This window comes from Euprymna scolopes, chromosome 3 (assembly GCF_053919585.1).
Source record: "Euprymna scolopes isolate OS-2025 chromosome 3, ASM5391958v1, whole genome shotgun sequence".
NCBI lineage: Eukaryota > Metazoa > Mollusca > Cephalopoda > Sepiida > Sepiolidae > Euprymna > Euprymna scolopes.
In genome coordinates, this window is record NC_136484.1 from 117,617,897 (window position 1) to 117,638,666 (window position 20,770).

At 33.5% G+C, this 20,770-nt stretch overlaps 1 protein-coding gene across 5 annotated transcripts in view; it reads right to left on the reverse strand.

Annotated features, from left to right (window-relative positions):
- LOC145258202 (rho GTPase-activating protein 7-like) overlaps positions 1-20,770 on the reverse strand; it is a 671,840-nt gene that overhangs the window by 357,015 nt on the left and 294,055 nt on the right. Inside the window, exon 1 of one of the 5 annotated variants that reach the window (XM_080116141.1) lies at positions 10,715-18,906. The exons of 3 other annotated variants lie outside the window; for them this stretch is intronic. In XM_080116141.1, the coding sequence (XP_079972267.1) occupies positions 10,715-10,774 (60 nt within the window). In that variant the 5' untranslated portion in view covers positions 10,775-18,906. Of the gene's footprint in view, positions 1-9,162; positions 9,253-10,714; positions 18,907-20,770 lie in introns of those variants that run through there. One more of the 5 variants, XM_080116136.1, reaches the window with a different exon arrangement.

Genomic DNA, 20,770 nt, shown 5'->3' on the forward strand with positions numbered 1-20,770 from the left:
CATCTTACTGCTGCGCCATGACTTGAGCGGAAGTGGAAAGTGTTTAAATTTAGTGACGAAAAACAAATGAATGAGTTGGTAATTACGTTAAGAATCACACAGGCGCAGAAATGAACGTCTGGCTGTAGGCCAGTTGAGGTTTCTGTTTTCTGCCTTATTTGTTTCCCCACGATGTTGGGTAAAACCAGTCCCCCCACAAACACACACAAAAAAGGGAGAACTCTGGCAGCGTCTAATTAGCAATTGTCTTATATGAAGGGTTTCCCTCACATTGATCAAAGCTAATTGCTTTCAAGACGTCCCGGCACTGAAGGACAGGTGGATGGTGTCTTTGTTTCGATTAGTTTTGCTTTATTTATATGAGAAAGATAAATACTGGAAACCAGGGATTTTTTTTAAAAGTCGATCAAAATAAATATAGAGACGATGTCCGTTTTCGAAACCGAGATATTATAATCTAGGGAGTATAAAGAAACTTCTCCAAAATAGTAATCGACGCAAGAAGCCCGGCGAAAAAAGCCTTTGGCGGACATACACAAACGCACGCGCACAATTTTATCTTTTATATATTCGAAGAAGATAGATTAGGCCTTCAGGTCATTACACGTTTCATCTTGCTTTGTTGTCTCAATAAATATGAAATAAGATGGTGACCTCTACCTGACACGAAGATGGAGATGGTTTCTTGCTTGGAAACGAGAGCAAAGGTAATTGAATTAGACCTAGTCTCAGGGGGGTCGCTACTTTTAAGCAACACTTCCCGGACAGCACCCAAAGGGGTAGAAAGGCCAATTTCTAGTGCCTGGGTGAAACCTCTTTCATAGGTGGGGGTGGTGAAGTGTCCAGGAAGCTGTGACTATTTTTGTAACAGGTCATTTTGAGGCGTGTCAAATCGTCGACCGCCCCACACCTTAACTTGTTCTAATGTCGCACTTATTTTTTGGGAGAGAGGGGGTAACTGCGGTAGTATCGCTATATGCGTTGGGGGGTGGGTTATAGATACACAGTCACCAGTAAAGTTTATTTACCTGCCTCGCACTACGACAACGTTCGACAGAGTCATTTATAGCGAAAATCTAGTTAATTTCCATTTAAGCCACATTTTCTTTTTAGTGAAATCGATTTCGGCATTTCTCCCAAACAATTTATTTTACTGATAAAAGATGGCACTTGTGCACTAGTGTGAAGGTACGACTTCTTTGCTTTTCAGTTGGAAGGGCAGACAAATGCAATTTCAGGATCAAATCGAAAATCTAACAACTATAATTTTTTTTAATAGATTTAAGAAAATTATAATTACACAAAATACATTTCTTTTTGTTTTTAATATAGAGATTATTTTATTTTTGTAAGTAAGGCCAAATTTTGAAATATTCGAATGCGTGTTTTTTTGTTGAAAAATTTTAACACAAAATAGAGTTTTTGTCCCTGATATACGCTTATCTGCTCCTGCTATGCACTCTTCAAAATGTCGCAACTGAAAACCAAAAAGTTGTACCTTTACATTAATGCACACGTGCCGAAAAGGTTTTAGTAAAAAACAAAATAGCATTAAAAACATTAAGTTTTATCCTACATATCAGACGCAAAAAAATAAATAAATACATAAATAAAAATCATCATCTTCGTAAGTCGAGAACGAGGCTAGTTAAATTAAACAATAACCCAGCTTCGCAAACCCGTCTTAACTCCACTATTATGAACTCTAATCATATTTTTCCTTGACTCCTCGTTCTCGACTAGTTTATAAAAATGGCGACTATACACTTCGAGCCTAGTTTCCATTTCAGCGTTTCACATGTATGAAAAAACTTGTTATAAGTTAGTAATCGAAACCTATTTGACTAAATAATTTAGGTGACTGAAAAAGGAATTAACCCGAAAATCTCCCCTTCCACAAAGGGGGAGGAGCACTGAATCCAATAAAATTTGTCATGGTAAACATTTTCCAGAGAGGGTGCCTCGGACGATCGGTAATGCCTGGGAGGATAGACCGACCAGAACACATTGACATTTTTTTTTTACCACTGCTTCAATTCAGGATGGTTGGTTGGGCAGTTTTTAGTATCAAGGTTGCAGTGCGAGTAAGGTTTTGGGAGGAGTTGAAGTCCTAAGGGGATGGAGTCGTAATTTTTCATTTTCCTATAATAAACAGGCAGTCTGAATACTGAAAGAATTTAAATAATTCAGAGTTATAATCAAGATTGTCTGCTCTACTTGACTTCCGGTTTCTACTGTCCATTTGGCTGAATAATTAGACACGGTCAAGCGGACAAGAAAGCCATTCGTAACATGGGGAAGGGAAAGCTTTCATATTATTTGAGAGGAAGATAATCCTAAGAGACCACATTTACTTGACATCGTCTCCCCCCCTCTGGAAGTTAAAAAGATCAGACAATCTTAATAATCGGATTTGCAGTCGAACCTGAATCCTGTTCAGCACCCATACAGGTGGGGAATTCCCGTATTTATTCGTTTGTTTCTTCTTTACAGCCGTACTATGCGTGTCAAAAAATATCGGTATCCCCTCTCTCTCCTCCCAACATTAAATAAGTAATTTCCTTGTTCACAAGTATAAAGTCCGGGTGTGTTTTATTGGTTGACTCATTTTGGAATTAATTCAAAACTTTCTTTTGAATAATAAAATCCTGATTTGCATATTGATTTTATTTTTATTAAATTATAAAAAAAAAATCAACGTAACATTAACCGAAAAACGTATACTTTAGGCACCGCCAAAACTGGGGGGGGGGGGCAGGTCAGTACTTTTTGACGGACCGTCTTTTTAAAAATCTACCAAAAATCAGGTAATTATCCGATCAATACGAAATTTTCAGCGATTATTAGGAGAAGAATGAACTTTATAACAGTGTACTTATTTTTCATAAACGATATTTATATATATATATTTTTTTGCTTACAAAACCCCCCTTGTTTTGAAGTGGGAACAAATATGCTTAAAATAATCATCTGAAACTGAACAAAACATATTGTGTTGTTGTAAGGGACAGAATTATAGATTAAAAAAAAAAAATTGTTTGCATACCTTATTTTGACGTCTGAATATCAGAACTTCGATTGTGTTTAATTATCCCGCTTTTGAGTTTTGAAGTGTGAAATTTGGTGAATATGTTAAGTAAAATAATTAATTTAAGTTAAGCAAAACAAAAAAAAATTTTTTTTTATATTTATACGAAAAAAGCCATTTTAAAATTTTTGATAAATAAATTAACAATTTTTTTTTAGCGAGCCGAATAATGCATGACCATTATTAAACAGAGCATGCTTTGAATAATCGATACAAAAAAAAAAATTCGATAAATATTGTGCCCTTTGTGTTAAAAATAGCATAATTTTTTTCGATCTCGTTTGAAAACGTTTGCCGCCTTTCGACTACGGTGGACCAAACGCGCTGAAATAATTTTTTTTTTTATTCTGCTTTAAATTGCCCCCTCCCCCCATTTTGGGGAGCCTGGCCCCCACACACATACACATTAAAAACCAAACTCATACAAATGGTCACCCATCTGGTACTGGACAGCCTCAGCTTAATAATACATTGAAATTTTCGTCACTGAAAAATAAGTTTTTTTGGCCTGTTTGGTCTTCCATAGTTTTCGTCTCATCAAAAGAAAACGTAAACAGAGTCGATCTGAACTCTACGGCGACGCGAAATATCTGGTTACCTATATGAATAAGTGGAATTATTTGAAATTCAGGTACTTATATTATAATATTTTTGCATATTCTTTTAGAAAATCATTCTAAATCTTAGTTAGACAATAAATGAATAAATAAATTATTTCAAAAACCCTTTTTTTTAAATATTTAAGTACGTTTTTTGTGCAAGACAAAAAATATCAATTGTTAACTTTTTGGGAAAATTTAACATTTAAAATTGAATTAAAAATAGTAGAAAAAGTTTTACATTATTCTGTTTTCTATATGATAAAATTCAGGGTTTTATCTTTCTGGAAAAAAAAAGTTACTCAGAAATAATGGATTTTAATAAATGTAATTTAGTTTTAAAAAACAACAACAACTTGATTTTGCGGCCATTTTTGGCGGTGCCTAGTATACTTCATACACTTCCGCGACGGAGGTTATGTTTTCGGTTGAATTTGTAACAGTTTGTGAATAGCCTAGCGTCTACATCGCTTCATCAATCGTCACCAAACTTCGACAAAATATCAGTATCAGTCATGGTCTAACTTAGAACTTGTTTGAGATATCTAGGTCAAAATTAAGGAAAAGGCTAAAGTCTCTTTTTAACATTAACTTAACAGAGACTCGCCACTTGGTCTATATTGTAGCCAATGAAGTCCAGCATGAGTTTGAAAAGTTCGGCCATGGTCGAAAAGCTCTTTAATAGCAGTAACTCACACACACAATTTCAACCTGGATCAGATAAATGAATTTTGGAATTATCAACATTTCCATGGCACAACTTCGAGAATGTTATAAAATATGGAGAAGGACTAAATAACTTTATATGTGTATGTCCACACTTACGTTGTCAGTTTTACGGTTGATCGTCTTCGTTCTTAGTGTAATGGCCATATTTTGGGATGTTTTTGTTTGTTTTTTTTACATTACAAAAAAAAAAAAAAGAAAGATTTTTTTTCTTTAATTGTTAATACAAAAAATATTAAAATATTAAAAAAAAAACAAAAAAAAACGCACCAATCATTTTATTTTTTATTTACTAGTAGAATATCCGTTCCAGGATGACCGTGTCGTCACTTATGGAGTTTTAAATCAATATTAAACGTGGTGTCTAGAATCCTGATTCTACTTTTGATAAAACTCCACTAAATTATAGAAAAATTACTTTTATTAAAGGCTTAAACTCAAAGCGTTTAAAGAAACTTGATTATTAGGTGTCTATTAATCGTGGATCAAATTTCATGCAAATCGGAAATATTTGAATTAACAAATAGAAGTTTATACTCATTAAAATGGCCACATTGCTCAGAACCGATATTTATGGAAGTTAAAAGGATTATAACTTCCATTAATGATTTGTTTTTAACATAAATAGATCACCAACCAACGAAAAAGTAAACCACTCACACAAATTCCCAACGGTATTTCTTTTGAAATAGCCTTGGTGCCCGGTGTTGCCCGGATGTTTGGAGGTGTATGTTTAGCAAAACAAACAACAAAAAAAGTGGTAGTAGGCAGGAAGGCTGGAACCCGTACTGCGAAGGAGGAAAAGAACGTGAGAAAAAAAAACAAAAACCAACAACAACAACAAAAAAACATGACGTTTTTGCTGTTGAGCCCATCGCCAAACCGGAAGTGACGTAGGCTTAAATTAAGGCTAGACAATCGAAAAGAGGGGATGACTGGAAAATATCGGCGAAAAACGCGAGCCCTCCCTGTAAAAAAGGGTTCAGTTGAGGGTGAAGTAATTAATGTTTTGGGCCAATTTTTCGATATTTGTCGTCCGAAGGGTTAGGCTTAAAAACGATGCCGATCTCGTGAAAATCCGTCGCCTCTGTCGAAAGTTACATACATACATGCAATTTAAACGGACAGGTGAGATTTATATTATAGATAATTTATGTCGCCAATAATAATGATTACCTTGGAGTTTACTCCCACGTACACATAACTTTATATATGCAGAGATAAGTTGTTTTGAACTAATACGCAATGCAATAAACATAGCCAAACTTAATATCTGTAAATTGGGGAATTACCTTTAAGCGAATCTTGCGTTGATTTTTTTTTTTTTTTTTTTTTACCTTTCGCTCGTAAAGCGGTAAATTTCGCCGCCCCCGGACCAATCATTGATCACTCAGGTTGACATGTCCTCATGGAAAAGCAAAGAAAATGCGGCGGTCTAGTTTAGTCATTGATAGAGCGATTATACTGTTATTACTACCTACCGACGAACTTATCTACGACGCGCTGTAAAGCGGTACGAATATTAATACGAAAAAAAAAAAAAAAATACATAATGCAGAATACCGAAGAATAATTACCGCAGCAAGAGACACTGAAGAAACAAACAAGATAAAAAAAAAAAAGAATAGGAAAGAAAAATGGGAAGAGAAACAGCTACATGGACGATTGGATTACACATGATTAAACTAACAAAAACGTTTAGAAATAGCTACAAAAAGGAAACCTACACAGGGAAAATGAATCCCTAATAACAGCCGCAGAAAATGACGTGATTAGAACCAACCCCATCAAACAAGGATCGACAAGGCACAAGAAAACAGCAAATGCAGACTCCCTGGACAAAGAGACAAAACAAACCACCTAAGTGAATGCAGCAAACTAACCAAAAGAACATAAACAATAGACACGATCAAGTGGGGAAGGCAGTACACTGACATTTATGCAAAGAATTGCCTCTTGAACTCTCAAACAAATGATACAAGCACACGCCGGTAGCAGTACTGGGAAATGGAAGTCATAAGATTCTATGGAGCGTGGATATATAAGCGGATAAACCCATTTAAGCAAGAGGACCGGATGTCATAATAGTTAAGTTCTGCCAGATTGTAGATTTTGCCGTACCAGCAGACCACAGAGTGAAGATCAAGGAGACGGAGAAGCGGAGCAAATACATGGAATTGGCCAGAAAGTTAAAAAAAAAAAAGGGTCTGGCAAATGAAGAAATTCAAGAGTACAACACTAATAGCAGGAGAGCTTCGAACAATAACGAAAAACTTTGAAAAAAGAAGATTGAATCGGAGGGATGGCTGAGAAGATACAACGGATAGTAACAATGAAAACTAGAAATATTAAGGAAAACCTTTGAATGCAGAGACTAACACTACATAAAGACTACAGACACAAACTGGACACAGAAACAGCTACAAATGTAAAATACAAAGGAACATCACATGGAATCCTGAAAACAAACTGTTTAATTGTAAGGTACTCCCATGCGTCCCCCTTTTTGTGTGCGTAAACTGACGCCACACCAAATAAGTGAGGAGGATCAAGGAGGATGGAAAGACCGAGGAGAGAAAGCACTATCCAGACCACCGTTGGATGAGTGCAAAGAGAACTGGGACCTTGGGGAGACTTGTTGCCACCCAAATTCCAGTGAAGATCTACGGTCGCTTCTAACGATAATTCAGTGGTAAGCGTCTGTTGCGATAACCTTTGCAAATGAATTTGCGTTATCAAAAGAGGTGGACAGTATTGGAAATCTTGGGATATTTGTTGTCACTCAACATAAGTTGTCCTCCTAGCGAGTAAATAATAAAAATCCTTTAAACATGTGAATGTTAATCTTCATGAAATTCGAACAAACGATCAAACCCGACACTAGTGGGGAGGGGGTGTATAAACCATTAAAAAAAAAAAAAAAAAAAAATCATGAGTATAGTGAACAGAACAGGCGAGAAACCGAATCTATGCACACAAATAACTTTTACCAAACGCATTAAAATTTAATTTTCTACTGGCTTGTATATTTTAAGTGTTCTGAAACTTGTCAAGTTTTTGTATAATTACCATTAATCCTTAATCAGAGTTTACCCCCCCCCCTCATTAGGCATATGGTCACTAGTGGAGTAAGTTATTTCTTTAAAGCAACCATCTAAAAATTAAATTTAAATAAATAAATATTTTAAAAAAATCGACTGCCAATTTTTTGTGCGTTTCGATAAAGTCAACTTAACAACAAATTCGGAGATAAATCTTACATCTAGTTTCCACACTTTAAAAGTATACGGGTTTGGGTCAGTAGAAAATGATATTTTTAATGCGTTTGGTTAAAGTTTTTTGTTGTATTTTGGGGGTGTGAATTTCTCGGTTGTTAACTATACTTTATATTTTAGACCAGCTTTTTCTTTTCAAAATTTATTTTTCACCATTTTATTTAATTATTTACAAATATAACTTATGTTTTTAATTAGAATAAAAAAAAATAGTTTAATTATGAACCTGGAATTACTAAGTAATTCAAACTGGTTTATAAACAAAAACTTTAAAAAAATCCGTTAAAAGCTAAACGACCTACAATAACTTTTGGTGCTTCTATATTGAACGAATAAAATTCGAAATATTGAATTTCAAGTAAAACAAAATGGTACATACGTAATTGTCATATCGTAAATAGTATCATATAAAAAAATTACGGAAAACGATGAGGTAGAAAAATAATTATTAACGAATAACAGTTTTCGGTAAAGTTTATATGAGGATTGAAGAAAAGCATAAAAATATATTTTTTTTTATTCTTTGGTAGAACTCTACTAAGGATAACAAAAAGGGCAACCTGTCTTTGTAAATTTTCGTAAATAAAAAAAATCTTTTTAAAAAAAAGGGGTGCTTGTTAAGATAGATCGATTTTTTAAATGTCATTTTAAGCAAAACAACAGTACTTACGTAATAGTCATGTCGAAAATATTAATATAGCCAAAAATTACGAAAAATAAAAGTAGAACAATTGCTATTGTTTTTAGAAGAAAAAAAAAAGTCCATCGCTATAAGTTACAAATTTCGGAAGCCATTAATGTGGAGAAAAGAGATAAATATGTCCCCTGAATTAGCAATCTTCAAGGTGTTCACATCTAGGGAAAATGCAATTTCACCCAATTTTCCGTAAAAATTATTTTTAACTATAATTTTCTACTTGGTGAATTTTTGGATATATTCCTATTTTCGACATGACAAGTAAGTACCGTTTTTGCTTAAAACCACGCACAAAATCAAACTGTCGTCTCTCTTAATAAACACCAAAAGTTGACAGAAACGAACGTCGCACGCTATCAGATACGTGGAAAAATTAAGATTCTTAAATGAAAGGTTCAGAATTTTAATTAAAAATAAATAAAAAGGTTACTGTCCAGAATTCAACCTAATTAACAAAAGAAAAATACAGAGAAATATTTGGAGGTACGTGCCAGTCCGTTACCGAATAGAAAATGTCACATTCCAAAATCCATTTAATTTGTAATTTAATACAGAATATATACAAAAAAAAATTATTTATTTTTGCTATCATAAAGACTTTTCTGTATTGTTTTTTTTTTTTTTTTTAGTGTGAATTCTGGACAAGTACAAAAAAAAGTGACAATTTTACTGGTAGTAAAATAAAATAATTTCATTTTTTTTATCATTAAACAGTGATAAAAAAAAATGGAATTACAATAACACCACAGATACAAGTGATAAATGAACAGAACTTACCTTCCACTTTCTGCCAGCAGAAATATTACAAAGAAGGGACCAAGACTTGTCTAGGTAAAAACACAAGTCAGCCATAGTAAGGATTATATATATATATATATATATATATATATATATATATATATATATATATATATATATATATATATATATATTTCTACTTAATATCGCACCAGTTGTTAATAATATCGCATACGAAGGACATTGCCTGGCCAGTGTAGTAAACTGTCACGTCCTGGTACGATTGTTATTGTGGGTCGTGAATTTGCTGAAAGGACTTTTTTTTCTATTTGGATGAATAATGGTGGGGGTTGTCGTTGCTTCAGTTGGGTGAAAATGGCCATTTGAGTCAAAAGGGGCTGGACAGTAATCGAGGAGGGGTGGGTGTAAAGAAATTGGGGGTAGTGAAAAGGTTTGGAGGTAAAAGAGAATTTCTGAATGAAGAGAAGGATAGCAAGCACTGGTGCTAATAATAATAATGATGAAAATTAGAATCACGTTAAGGGATATGAAGTGATTGAGGTTTGTTGTCGCCAAACGCACGTGCTCCTACCGCAGCTAATAACCCCGGTTTTTAAGATATTTTTGTGTCTTTTAGATGCGAAAGGGAGTCGAGATGGAGGAGGAGGGGTGGGGGAATCGGTGCGTGTCAAGAAAAACGACTTAAATGTCGTCACTTGAAAACATAAGTGTGTAACAACTTACTTTTCGTCTGCAGGTGCTGGCCTATTTTTAGCAAATGACTAGAAGAGGAATAATATTAAAATAAAAAATGAACAGCTGATTTGATTAACCGGAAATGAAAGGTATTTGGTTGTGGCTTCATACACAAAAATAAAAAGGGAGAAGTTAGTTCGTGCACATAAAATTTATATTAATAAAACTGCAATACAAACAACGTGCACTCACTGCACGTCTGCACGTGTCTGTTTCTCGCGCTTACGTATTATTATTTTTTTTTTCTAATTGGTATTCTTAGAATATATATTGAAATAAAAAACGCAATAGCGTAAAAGTAAAATGAATTTAAAAGTTTTATTTAGAAAATAATTTTATTCTATTTTCTATATTGAGACAATTATGGGATAACTTCGTGTTTTTTGTTGTGGGTTTATTTGTTTTTTTTTTTTTTTTTTCGGGTTTGCGTATCTTATACATTAAATTATTTTTTTCAAACGGGAAACGAAAATGAAAGTTTAGAATCCCGGGCAACGCCAGATGAGATCATCTAATTATACATAACTACAACGGCTACTAACCCAAATAAACAAAATTGGCAAATTTAGCTATTTAAATAGGTTTAAACAAAAATCACATTTTTTCTTGGGTGAAAAGAAAAAATTGTTTGGAGTTGATTGTTTAAAATTTCTAAAAATTGTCTAAAAAAAAAAAATAAAAAAATAAAAATTTGATGTAATATTACTTCAGATTTTTTTTTTTTTACTTAAGAATAAATTTAAAAAAATAAAAATATTCGATTTTAAAATATTCGATTTTAAAATTCAATCACTTCTTTAAGCCGTAAAAGAAAAAGGTTTCCTTTTAAATATACCTTTCTCTTTCTTTCTCTGTTATGGTGAGCAGATCCGCAAAAGCATTCCATGTCTGTCATTTAGGAAAAAATTTAAAGTTCAAAAACAAACTTTCAATCTGTTCACCACAAACAAACAGAAAATTTTCAATTTGCGTACAATCCTGCTCCCTCTGTCCTCCTTGTTAGCATTTTAGTATCCCTTAATATTAAGTAAGGCTGGTAATGTTATTTAAATACACTGAAGATTAAAGAAACATACTTTTGTGGCGAGTTAGCCGCATCATTTCTTTTATGCGGTTTAAATAACACCGAGAGAGAGAACTTTATTTAGACACGTGGGCTGTAGTAGCAGCAGTGACAAGATATTGAACAATGTTGTCTATTTCAGATAATTTATTTATTTCACCTTTTTAAAATGGATCGATCTATGAACGTTGTCATCAGTTAGTTTTATTTATTTATTTACTCGTTCCCGCATAAAGAGAGGATATGTGACACGAAGTCGGTTCAAAGGGGATTCTTTAGATGTTATGTCGTAATCAGGTTCCGTCTGCATTTCCCAGTAAAGTGGAATGGGGCTCAGGCAACCGGAAACAAACTAACCCCATCTTCCAAAGATGGAAAGCACTGCCTGGAAAGACGACCCTCTAGTCCGAAACGGAACCTTACTACACTCTGATGTAAGCCCGAAGACTCCAGCAAGTTAGTTTTTATAAATGAGATTAGAATGTTTACTAAACATTGTTTAGGGATTTTTTTTTTTTTTTTACATCCTTAAATACGCAAAATACTGATTAGATTCAGTTAAATAATTGCATTGTGAATAAGTGTAAATAACAAACAGTAACGGCACTTATGCATATGCGCTCACGTTACCGTGCTTAAATAATAACGTTATTATTTAGAAAGTCATTCTTAACATGGGGAGGGATGGGTGTTTGGCAATTATTCTCTACTTTCACCTAACAATAAAGAAAAAATACCATGAAACTTGAATTTAACTTGAAAATACTATTAAAAAAATATAAGCACCAAAGTAACGATAAAAACAGGTTTTGCTATTATTATTAATATTTGTTATTGTCCATTTTCTGCTATTCTTCCTTAAATTCTAATAATGACGACAACAACCTCAACCATTATAGCAGCTGTAATAGATCGAACCCAACATACCAGCAACAACAAAACAGCACAAAGCAAATAAATAAACGCATTAATTGAAATCGCTATTTGTTTGTAAACTCCACAAAAATTGATCGGATTGGAATTTCTAGTTACTGACTGAAAAAAATAAAATGGGAACAATGATCCGAAGAAAAAAAAGATTACAGAACTTTAAACTAAACCAATAGACAAACAAAAAAAAAAAAGGCTCCCCCTTTTTTTGACAGGGATTTGTCAGCTTTTTAGGGATCTCAGATCATAAACAGGATTAAAATACTCCACAAACTGAAACTAAAAAGGATGTTCGATTGTGTCACTCAAAAACTGATCCATCGATTCCGTAAGTAAATCCATATTGTGAAAACTCCAGAAAGAAAAGGCAGGAATAGAAGGACGCGACTACCCGTAGAAATTCCAAGAACGATTCCAGGAAGCCGGAATAAATATTGAACACTTGGTGGAAGACGATTGAATGAACTACCACTGCTACTACGATGGCGGTGGTTGTGTTTGTTTCGTCTCCCTTCGACTGTCGTCTTTGTTTCATAATGCAAGTAGTAGCAGGAGAAAAAGTAGAAGTCGGTGCGTGGAAATTGGGGGGGGGGCGGTCGGGTGTCCCCTTGTCTTATTTTATAGTTTCCCTATTTTCTATGGTTTTAATGGATACCCCTTCCTCCTGCCGCGGTCAAGAAGGAACGCGGTTCTTATACAGAGAAGATTTTATTTTATTTATTTATTTATTACAAGCATAAGCATAAAGTTGCTTTTTAAACAAAAAATTAAATAAACGAAAAAAAAAAAAATCATCGAGACAAAAAACTAAACTTTATAAATATCGAATAATGGGACTCGTGTAAAAATCGAATTTTAAGTAACTTTTATTTATTGATTTGGTCGGGGGAAGATCAAAAGAAGTTTGTTGTAGGTTATCTTTGATTTTAAGGGGGGGGGGTGAATGCCTATATTTACCAATAAAAAAATCTAGGCTCGTTTATATACAGGAGAAAACTACTTTCGGGGAGCGCGAATATATAAGGTCAGTCAAGAGACCACGTACCCCCCCCCCTTTAATCCGTCAATTTTCGAGCACCGAGAAAAAGAAAAGGTAAATCGAAGAATATTTTGATAACATCTACCCGTTTCCTTTCCAATCGATATTAATAACACAACTTGTTTGTGTGCGCATTTATTCCTTATTGACCAAATATTTATTAAACTAACAAATCGAAGAGCGTAAAATAAAACTATATTTTTAAAACTTTACAATTACGAAATTTCCCAGAATGCATTGCGGTTTCTTCGTAAAAAAAGTTAATTTGGTGAACATGAAGTAGCTTAACCCCCCCCTCGTCGTTTACATATTTTTAATTTTCGTCTTTTTTTTCTCCAAAAATTGAATGCGCGTGAAAACAAACGTGGCAACCAGTGAAAACACAAAATGCAAACCCGAACATCCCTAAAAACCAACGCTTTTAAAAGGTAAGTATTTAGTTGGTAATAGCGCACATGCATTGCCCTTAGATTGTAAATGTCGGGTGATACAATTTGAAGAATGCGTATTCAAAAAAAATAAAAAAATATCGTCGGAGCAAAATCTTTGTAAATATCGGGTAATGACATTTAAAAATGTATATAAAATGATCGAAGAAAGCGAAATTCAAAAAAAGCTAAATTCGCGAAAGTTGGCATAAAAGCCTCGAGTGGTTCTAAAATGGGTGATCGATTTACTAAAACGTTGGATTAGAAACTGAGCACCCCTACAAATATTTAAACACTGATTTTTCATTTTTTTTTTTTTTTTTAATAATCTGGTAGACGAGTGGCCATTCGATAAACACCCGCTGAAAAAATTGAAAAAAAAAAAAAAGACGAAAAAAAATATAGGGGGCGGGGGGGGGGGACAAGCTCGGTCAAGTCCGCTAACAATTTTAATACTTTTAACAAAAAAAAAAGATCGCGACCTTTCAACTTATAAGCATTTAAACTGTCGAATATAAAGTCCTTTTTCGTTTTTAAATATTATTTAATAAATACGCATGGATTGAATGTTTCAGAAGTTGTCTACATTAAATAATTGGTGCTTCTACACTTTATCGCCGAAATTGAAGACGCCATTTTATTTCACGCACCTGCTTTCCAAATCCAAGGGAGAAATCAATATTTTAAACTATGGCCAAAGTTAAAAATAACAAAAACATTAAACTTCGGGAAAGAACTATGAAAAAAAGTAAATAAAGAAAGTGACAGAGAACATATATCCGTAATTGTTTAATTGGAAATTTGATTAAATTAGTGAAAATGGGAAAGTTTTTCATTAAACTTTTCTTTTTTTTTTTTTTTTTTTTATTAAAAACAGAAAATGAAATGACATATTCATAATTGTTTAAAGTGGGCGAGCGCCAAAAACATTTATTGTATAAGAATTTATCAAAATATAATTGTAAAAGCATTTATTGAAAAGTTTGCGTAAGCAAATATAATTTTAATAAAACAATTTTGTAGTTAAAGTAATATTGGATTTTTATAAAAAACTTCTTTTTTTTTTTTTTTTCGAACAAATAATTTTAAACATTAAATAAAATAATAAATGTTAATTTTAGGTTAATTCATTCTTTCCGGAAGCAATCGTTCTCCAGTTTAATTTTGTCATTTATTCATCCTTCGGTCATAGTTTAAAATAATGATTTCTCCCTTGCATTTAAACTGCAGATGCATGAAATAAAATGGCGTCTCCAGTTTCGGCGATAAAGTGTTAGAAGTACCAAAATAATTTTATAAACAGTGACGTGCATAAAAATTTATGAAAAAAATTAGTGGAGGAACAATAGATAATTCATAATGCAATATGTAACAATTCCAAACAATTCAAGTTTCCACCAAACTTCCGGTTGCATCTCCGTTTTTTTTTTTTTTTTTTTTTTTAGATTAGGAAAAACTAAACATTTTAACATAGGAAAAGGAAGCTGCCCCCCTCCTAACAATTTAGCAAAAAAACTTCATTTAAATTATTTCTAGGTGTGTTTAATTATTTATTTGTTTTTATGCTCAAAAACAAAAAAGGTAGTGTAAAGCCTAGTGAGTGAGAACGAAAAACAAAATGGTAATTTCATTATAGCATCGATAATCATCTAAAAATCGAAAATTAGATTTAAAAAAATCAGGGAAACACGCCCAATAAATTACCAATCGTGTGAAAATGTACTGTTTTACCAGTAAGCATTTTATTTAATTTTCGATTTTTCAATGATTATCGAGCCTCGACTTTGGTACGAATAAGACCATTTTGTTTTACGCTCTAACTAGACAAGCTTTACACTACCTTTTGTTTTTAAGTTAAAAACACTTTAAAATAAAAACACACACCAAAAAAACCTTATCCAGGTAATGAGAAAAGTAACTTATCTTGCCTTTGGCAACATTCATTTGTTGTATATTTATTTTTTCACCCATTTTTTATTTTGTTGGCTATTCTGGAAAACCATCAAGCAATCAAATAAATGATAGATTAAAAGTAAGAATGGCTTAAAAAAAATTATAAATGTACACCCTCTTCTAAATCACCGACCCTCCAAAAGGACATTTTTTAGGCGATTACGTGTGAACACATTGAACCCCATGACGATCAATTTTGTACATAAATTTACTGTAAAATTATTCCCCACTCCCATTTCTGAATCATTCTAACTTTTTACAGCAATTCACTAAACTTTGTTGTTAATGACCTTAAGTCCGAGTGGTAATCGTACAGAACTTATCACTCAAATCAATTGCTCACCGACATTAGCTCTAACGTGAGATCCCAAACTAAAATAATAATAAAAATAAACTTAACTCACATGTATGTGTGAAATTTTTAATGGGAAGGATCCTTGTTTGTTCCAAACGGATCCTCCTTTGAGCCTATGTGAATTAGTCGATTCCAATTTAAACAGTTTCTTGGTGGACACACTGACACGCACAAACTTTGAAAAGAAGCATACAAACCTAACAAAAAAGGTAAAGACACATAACCGAATCAGCAAAACCGACAAATGTAGGGAAGACAACCAAAGCAGCAAAATCGAAGCTGCATGCCAGGACACTATATATACAAATATAGGCATATTTTATTGGTTTGAAAATATAGGTTCTTTTTTACCAACTGTCATAAAATTTTTAACAATAGATCACTATTATAATTTTCAAAAAGCCTGCAAATTTTCATGTAGTTTCACCCAATAGAACCATAGATATGAGCATTTCAATATTTAATATATATATATATATATATATACACACACACATACCACCTTTGTTGGCAACTTTACTTTAGACATGATCAATTGGGTAAGAAAACCATTCTTAACATGGGGAAAGAAGGAAGGCTTACACGTTGAGAGGAAGATAATCTATAAAAATCTCACCTGTCTGTTTAAATGTATGTATGTATGCCTAAAACGTTCGACAGGGGTGACGGATTTTCACGAGGTCAGTATCGTTTTGAAGCCCGACCCTTCGGATAACAAATATCGAAAAATTGACTAAAAACATTAATTCTTTCACCCTCAACTAAGCACTTTTCTACAGGGAGGAGTCGCTTTTTTTCGCTGATATTTTCGAAAGTCGTCCCCACTTTTCGATTGACCCTCCAAAAGGACATTGAAACATTCGTCCATTCCGGTTTGGCGACGTCATTTAAAATTTTTTTCTTTTCTCTGCGTTCTTTTCCTCCTTTGCGAGCCTGTCTGCCTACTACCACTTTTTTTTTTTTTTTTGCTCAACACACACCTCCAACCATCCGCGCAACGCAGGGCACCTAGGCTAGTTATTAATAAGAAGAGACCATATCTTACTGGTCTCCGTCGTCTCGTCTGCGGATCAGAAACCGGAAGTTAAGTATAGCGAACAATCTTAACTATAACTCCTACTTCTAATATCATGCCTTTGTAATATGCAACTTTCAAAATATAAGTGGCGCTTCTGCATTTATCGACCTGCGATTTTCACAAAGTTACTCGGGTGTGTCTGGCAGATGACTGGAAGAACTGGAAACAGCCGGGAGAGCCTTATTACAAAAAAAAAAAAAAAAAAAAGCACAAATTGTTACACCACCCCTCGCCATGTTAAGAATGGCGAGGACCACTGAAATTCATTAAGTAATACATTGGAAAAATGTTTTAATATCCATAAAACTACTTGTCGACAGTTTTTGGCTCTTCCAGTCATCTGTCGGACACACCGAGTAACTTTGTGGAAATCACAGGTTGATAAATGCTAACCTACCGATAATTATATTCATAGTCGACCCTCTCTTCTCAAGCTCAAACTCAGCAAAGCATAAATACAATAACAGACCTACACATTGAATTCCCTTTGTTGTACACATTTTCTCTTTAACACTTCACTCTAAATATTAGCTTTTAAATGTTAAACAGAATTCTCCTTTCAATTCCTTTTTACGATACATTCTATGTTTTCAATGTTTCTTTTTATCAAGCTTTGAAAAGTTTTACGCTTCACACTTTCTCATAATGGGTAGATGGACGTCTTTTACCGCCATGCAAGATGGACGAATAATCAACTACTAATCACCCAACTAACGAGTTAGCTAAACAAAGACATATTCAAACAAGCACCTAATTTAACGCTTGCTAATTGGCGGCATGTTATCACACTAGCCACTTTACAACTGCCTTTCTAAGGATTCGTCTGCAATAGTAAAGCAGTTAGAAAAATTTAGAAAACTTTTATAAGTTCGAAATCTCAGCGACTATTGACCAGAATTTAACAAATGAAGGCTCGTTGGAAAGCTAATGACCTGAATTGTGTAGTGGGCTATGTAACATTTGCTATTAAGGTCGTACATTATTGTTTCAAAAAGGTTTTAAAAAATCATTAAATGACCGCAAAGGTTGATGTGTCGTTAGACAAAAACCAACCCAACTGTTTACTGTAAATTGGGAAATAAACGTTGTAATCATAGTGTTAATATATCAACCAGAACCTGTTGGTTCCGGTGGTCTGGTTCCGACCAGTTGTCATGACAACTGTGGATCGCTATACCATCATTCTGGTAACTTAGGGTGTATGTCCTGAATCATCAGACCCTGTTTTGTTGAAAGGAGGTATGGCCAAAGGTGTTAGCTTTCAGGCATTACATCCTCCTTTGGGGGGGGGTATTGTCAGATAATAATTTGACTATTTAAATTGAATATTTAAAAAAACAACAAAAAAAAGTAATTCGCAAGGAACACACACACACACACACACACACAATTTTGTTTTTGTTTGGTAGAAAAAATCCGACAGAGCTCAATTAGTTAAGAGCATAACATTTATTTTTATTAATAATGTTACAGAGAATCAGGTTAAATCAACATAGTACCATAAGTTTTAGGCCTGGATCGGGCACAATTCGAAAACTAATGTTTCGTTGAGTTTGTTTCTATTCATAACAAGTCTAAGACTCTCTTCAGTCATATTTGATTTTAGAGTAAGTCGCCTGATACGCTCATTCTGGCCAATGCAGAATGTTCGTTCTCCGTTATTTTTGTATCCTTCCAAACTGCACGCTCAGGAGAGCTGAATTTTAATCCAACATTAAACTCGCTTCATGCCTAACCTTGCTACGATAAGAAGCGGGTAGGGCGATACTTCTACCTGGAATTTATTGGTTTTAAATACGCTATTGGTTTTTCTTGGAGATCAATTATTTATGTTGCAGAACATTTGTACATTGTAAAATGCGTGAAATATTTAATGTTGGCTTAAAATGAAAATTTCATAGTCTTGTGTGCTGCAGGCTTTAAACGGCCACCATATCTTTACGATGATATTTTGAAACTGCCAAATCGATGACCTGGGCAGTTTCAGGTGTTCGTGTAACAAAACACACAATCGCTGGGGCTTGCTGATCTGTGTGTAAAGGCGTAAACCCGTATAATCTTGTATAACGAATAGTTACGGCAAATGAGAAGAACGTTATGTAAAATTAATTCTGAAGGAAACGAACTCTGTGGGCTCTATGTAAGCTTCGCTCAACAACAATGATCACCCCCCCCCCCTTCCGCCTTTTGAATTTCGGATTAGTTTCTGTCTAGAGCAATGGTTCTCAACCTTTTTTTAATCATGACTTTCTTTTTAATGTATTTTGGTGAACCCTTATAGCTTATTTTATTTTTCAGTAATGCAAAGAAAACCAAAGAACATATATCAACAGTTTATCTTGAAGGAAGACTGAACCGATATTAACGTTACATGTACCATGGGGGTCCACATAGACCCCGATTGAGAACCATTGGTCTAGAGTATTGATGACTACAGTATATCTGTTAGTATCTCGAGCATATCTCTCGTCATTCACTTCTTTACTCATATCTACCTCTTTGTCTGGCTTGTGTACCCACGAGGAGGGAGGGGCCAATCCTGAGGCAGTTCAGTCGAAGACTCTTTTAAACCCGAACATGCGGCTGAACTTATATAAATTTCATGACATTATTAACATCATTCTACTGTTAATAATAGTATAAAGTATTAAAGTTAGCACCGAAACGGTGTGTATTCTCTCCTGACGACCCAACATTATATGTAGACCAGAATGGATTGCCCCTTAAGAAAAAAGTTTAAAAAATAAACGACAAATGTTATTATATATAAGTTTACAATGAAAGGTAGGCTCCGAAATGGTGCGTATTTTCTCCTGGTTACCAAACATTATCTGTAAACTGGAATGAAATACTCCACAAGTTAAAACATCTGATAAACTTAATTATATACATGTCTGCAATGTAAGCAGTTTCTTCCAAACGACAATATCTTCTGCTAGTCGCTCGCTTCATTGCAAGTTTCTGCTACTGTTTCGGTAACAAATGTTATTCTTCCTCTTAAAATAAATATCTGTCTGTAAATATATGCTACTAAAAAGAGACCTTTCTCTCGCAAAACTAATTGTTATCGTCAGCTAAATATACCTCTAATAAATAAGGAGAATATACCGCTTATTTATTGATTTTAAATTGTAACAATTGATAAATCTAGTTTCTCATTCAAAATGGCGACCGACTGTGACATTGATGGTCTGTCTTAAAGCATTATATTTCGGATCCATTTATTAAAAAGAACACCGATTTTATTTGCCCAATAAAACTGATTAAAAGAAATATTCTAATACAAGTTGCTTTCTGTAAACTAAGGGCAACCTTTACCAAGCACAGCTTTAATGTAGCAGACGATTAAGTCACAGTCGGACACCATTTTAAATGAAAAATTACAGATTTATAGAATATATATATATATATATATATATATATATATATATATATATATATATATTATTGTCAGTCTTCTTACTGAAAAAAAAAATGTCGATAAGAATTCTTCGAATCGATACAACTGTCACTTAAAAAAAAAAAATTAATTAAATGAGGCGTATATTCAGATTGACACTTACGGCGGTAATTAAAATAAAATACAGAAAAGTATGTATGATGTACGTACCAGTCACGGAACGAAGATGAAATATTTAAAAAAAAAAAAAAAAAAAAAAAAAAAAAAAAATCACGTAATTTGATAAGGGAGTTCACACACACACACACATTATATATATATATATATATATATATATATATATATATATAAACCAAGAAAATCAAATTTTACGACTGTGAATCGTATTTTCATCAGCCATGATTGAAATGCAAGAAATAAATGCGGAGAATAATCCATTCGAAGTGTCGATGTAAAAAAATCAACCTTATGTTCAATATAGTTTAGTAGTAAATTCGTTATATTGCGTAAATTTTGATTTTCTTAGTTAAAGCTACGTGATCAATTTACGTGATTTTCGGAATATGGCACCTTGTTTCCGTGATGAGCACGTACACCATAAAGATTTTTGTGTATTTTTTTTTAATAAGTGTAATTCTAAATAAG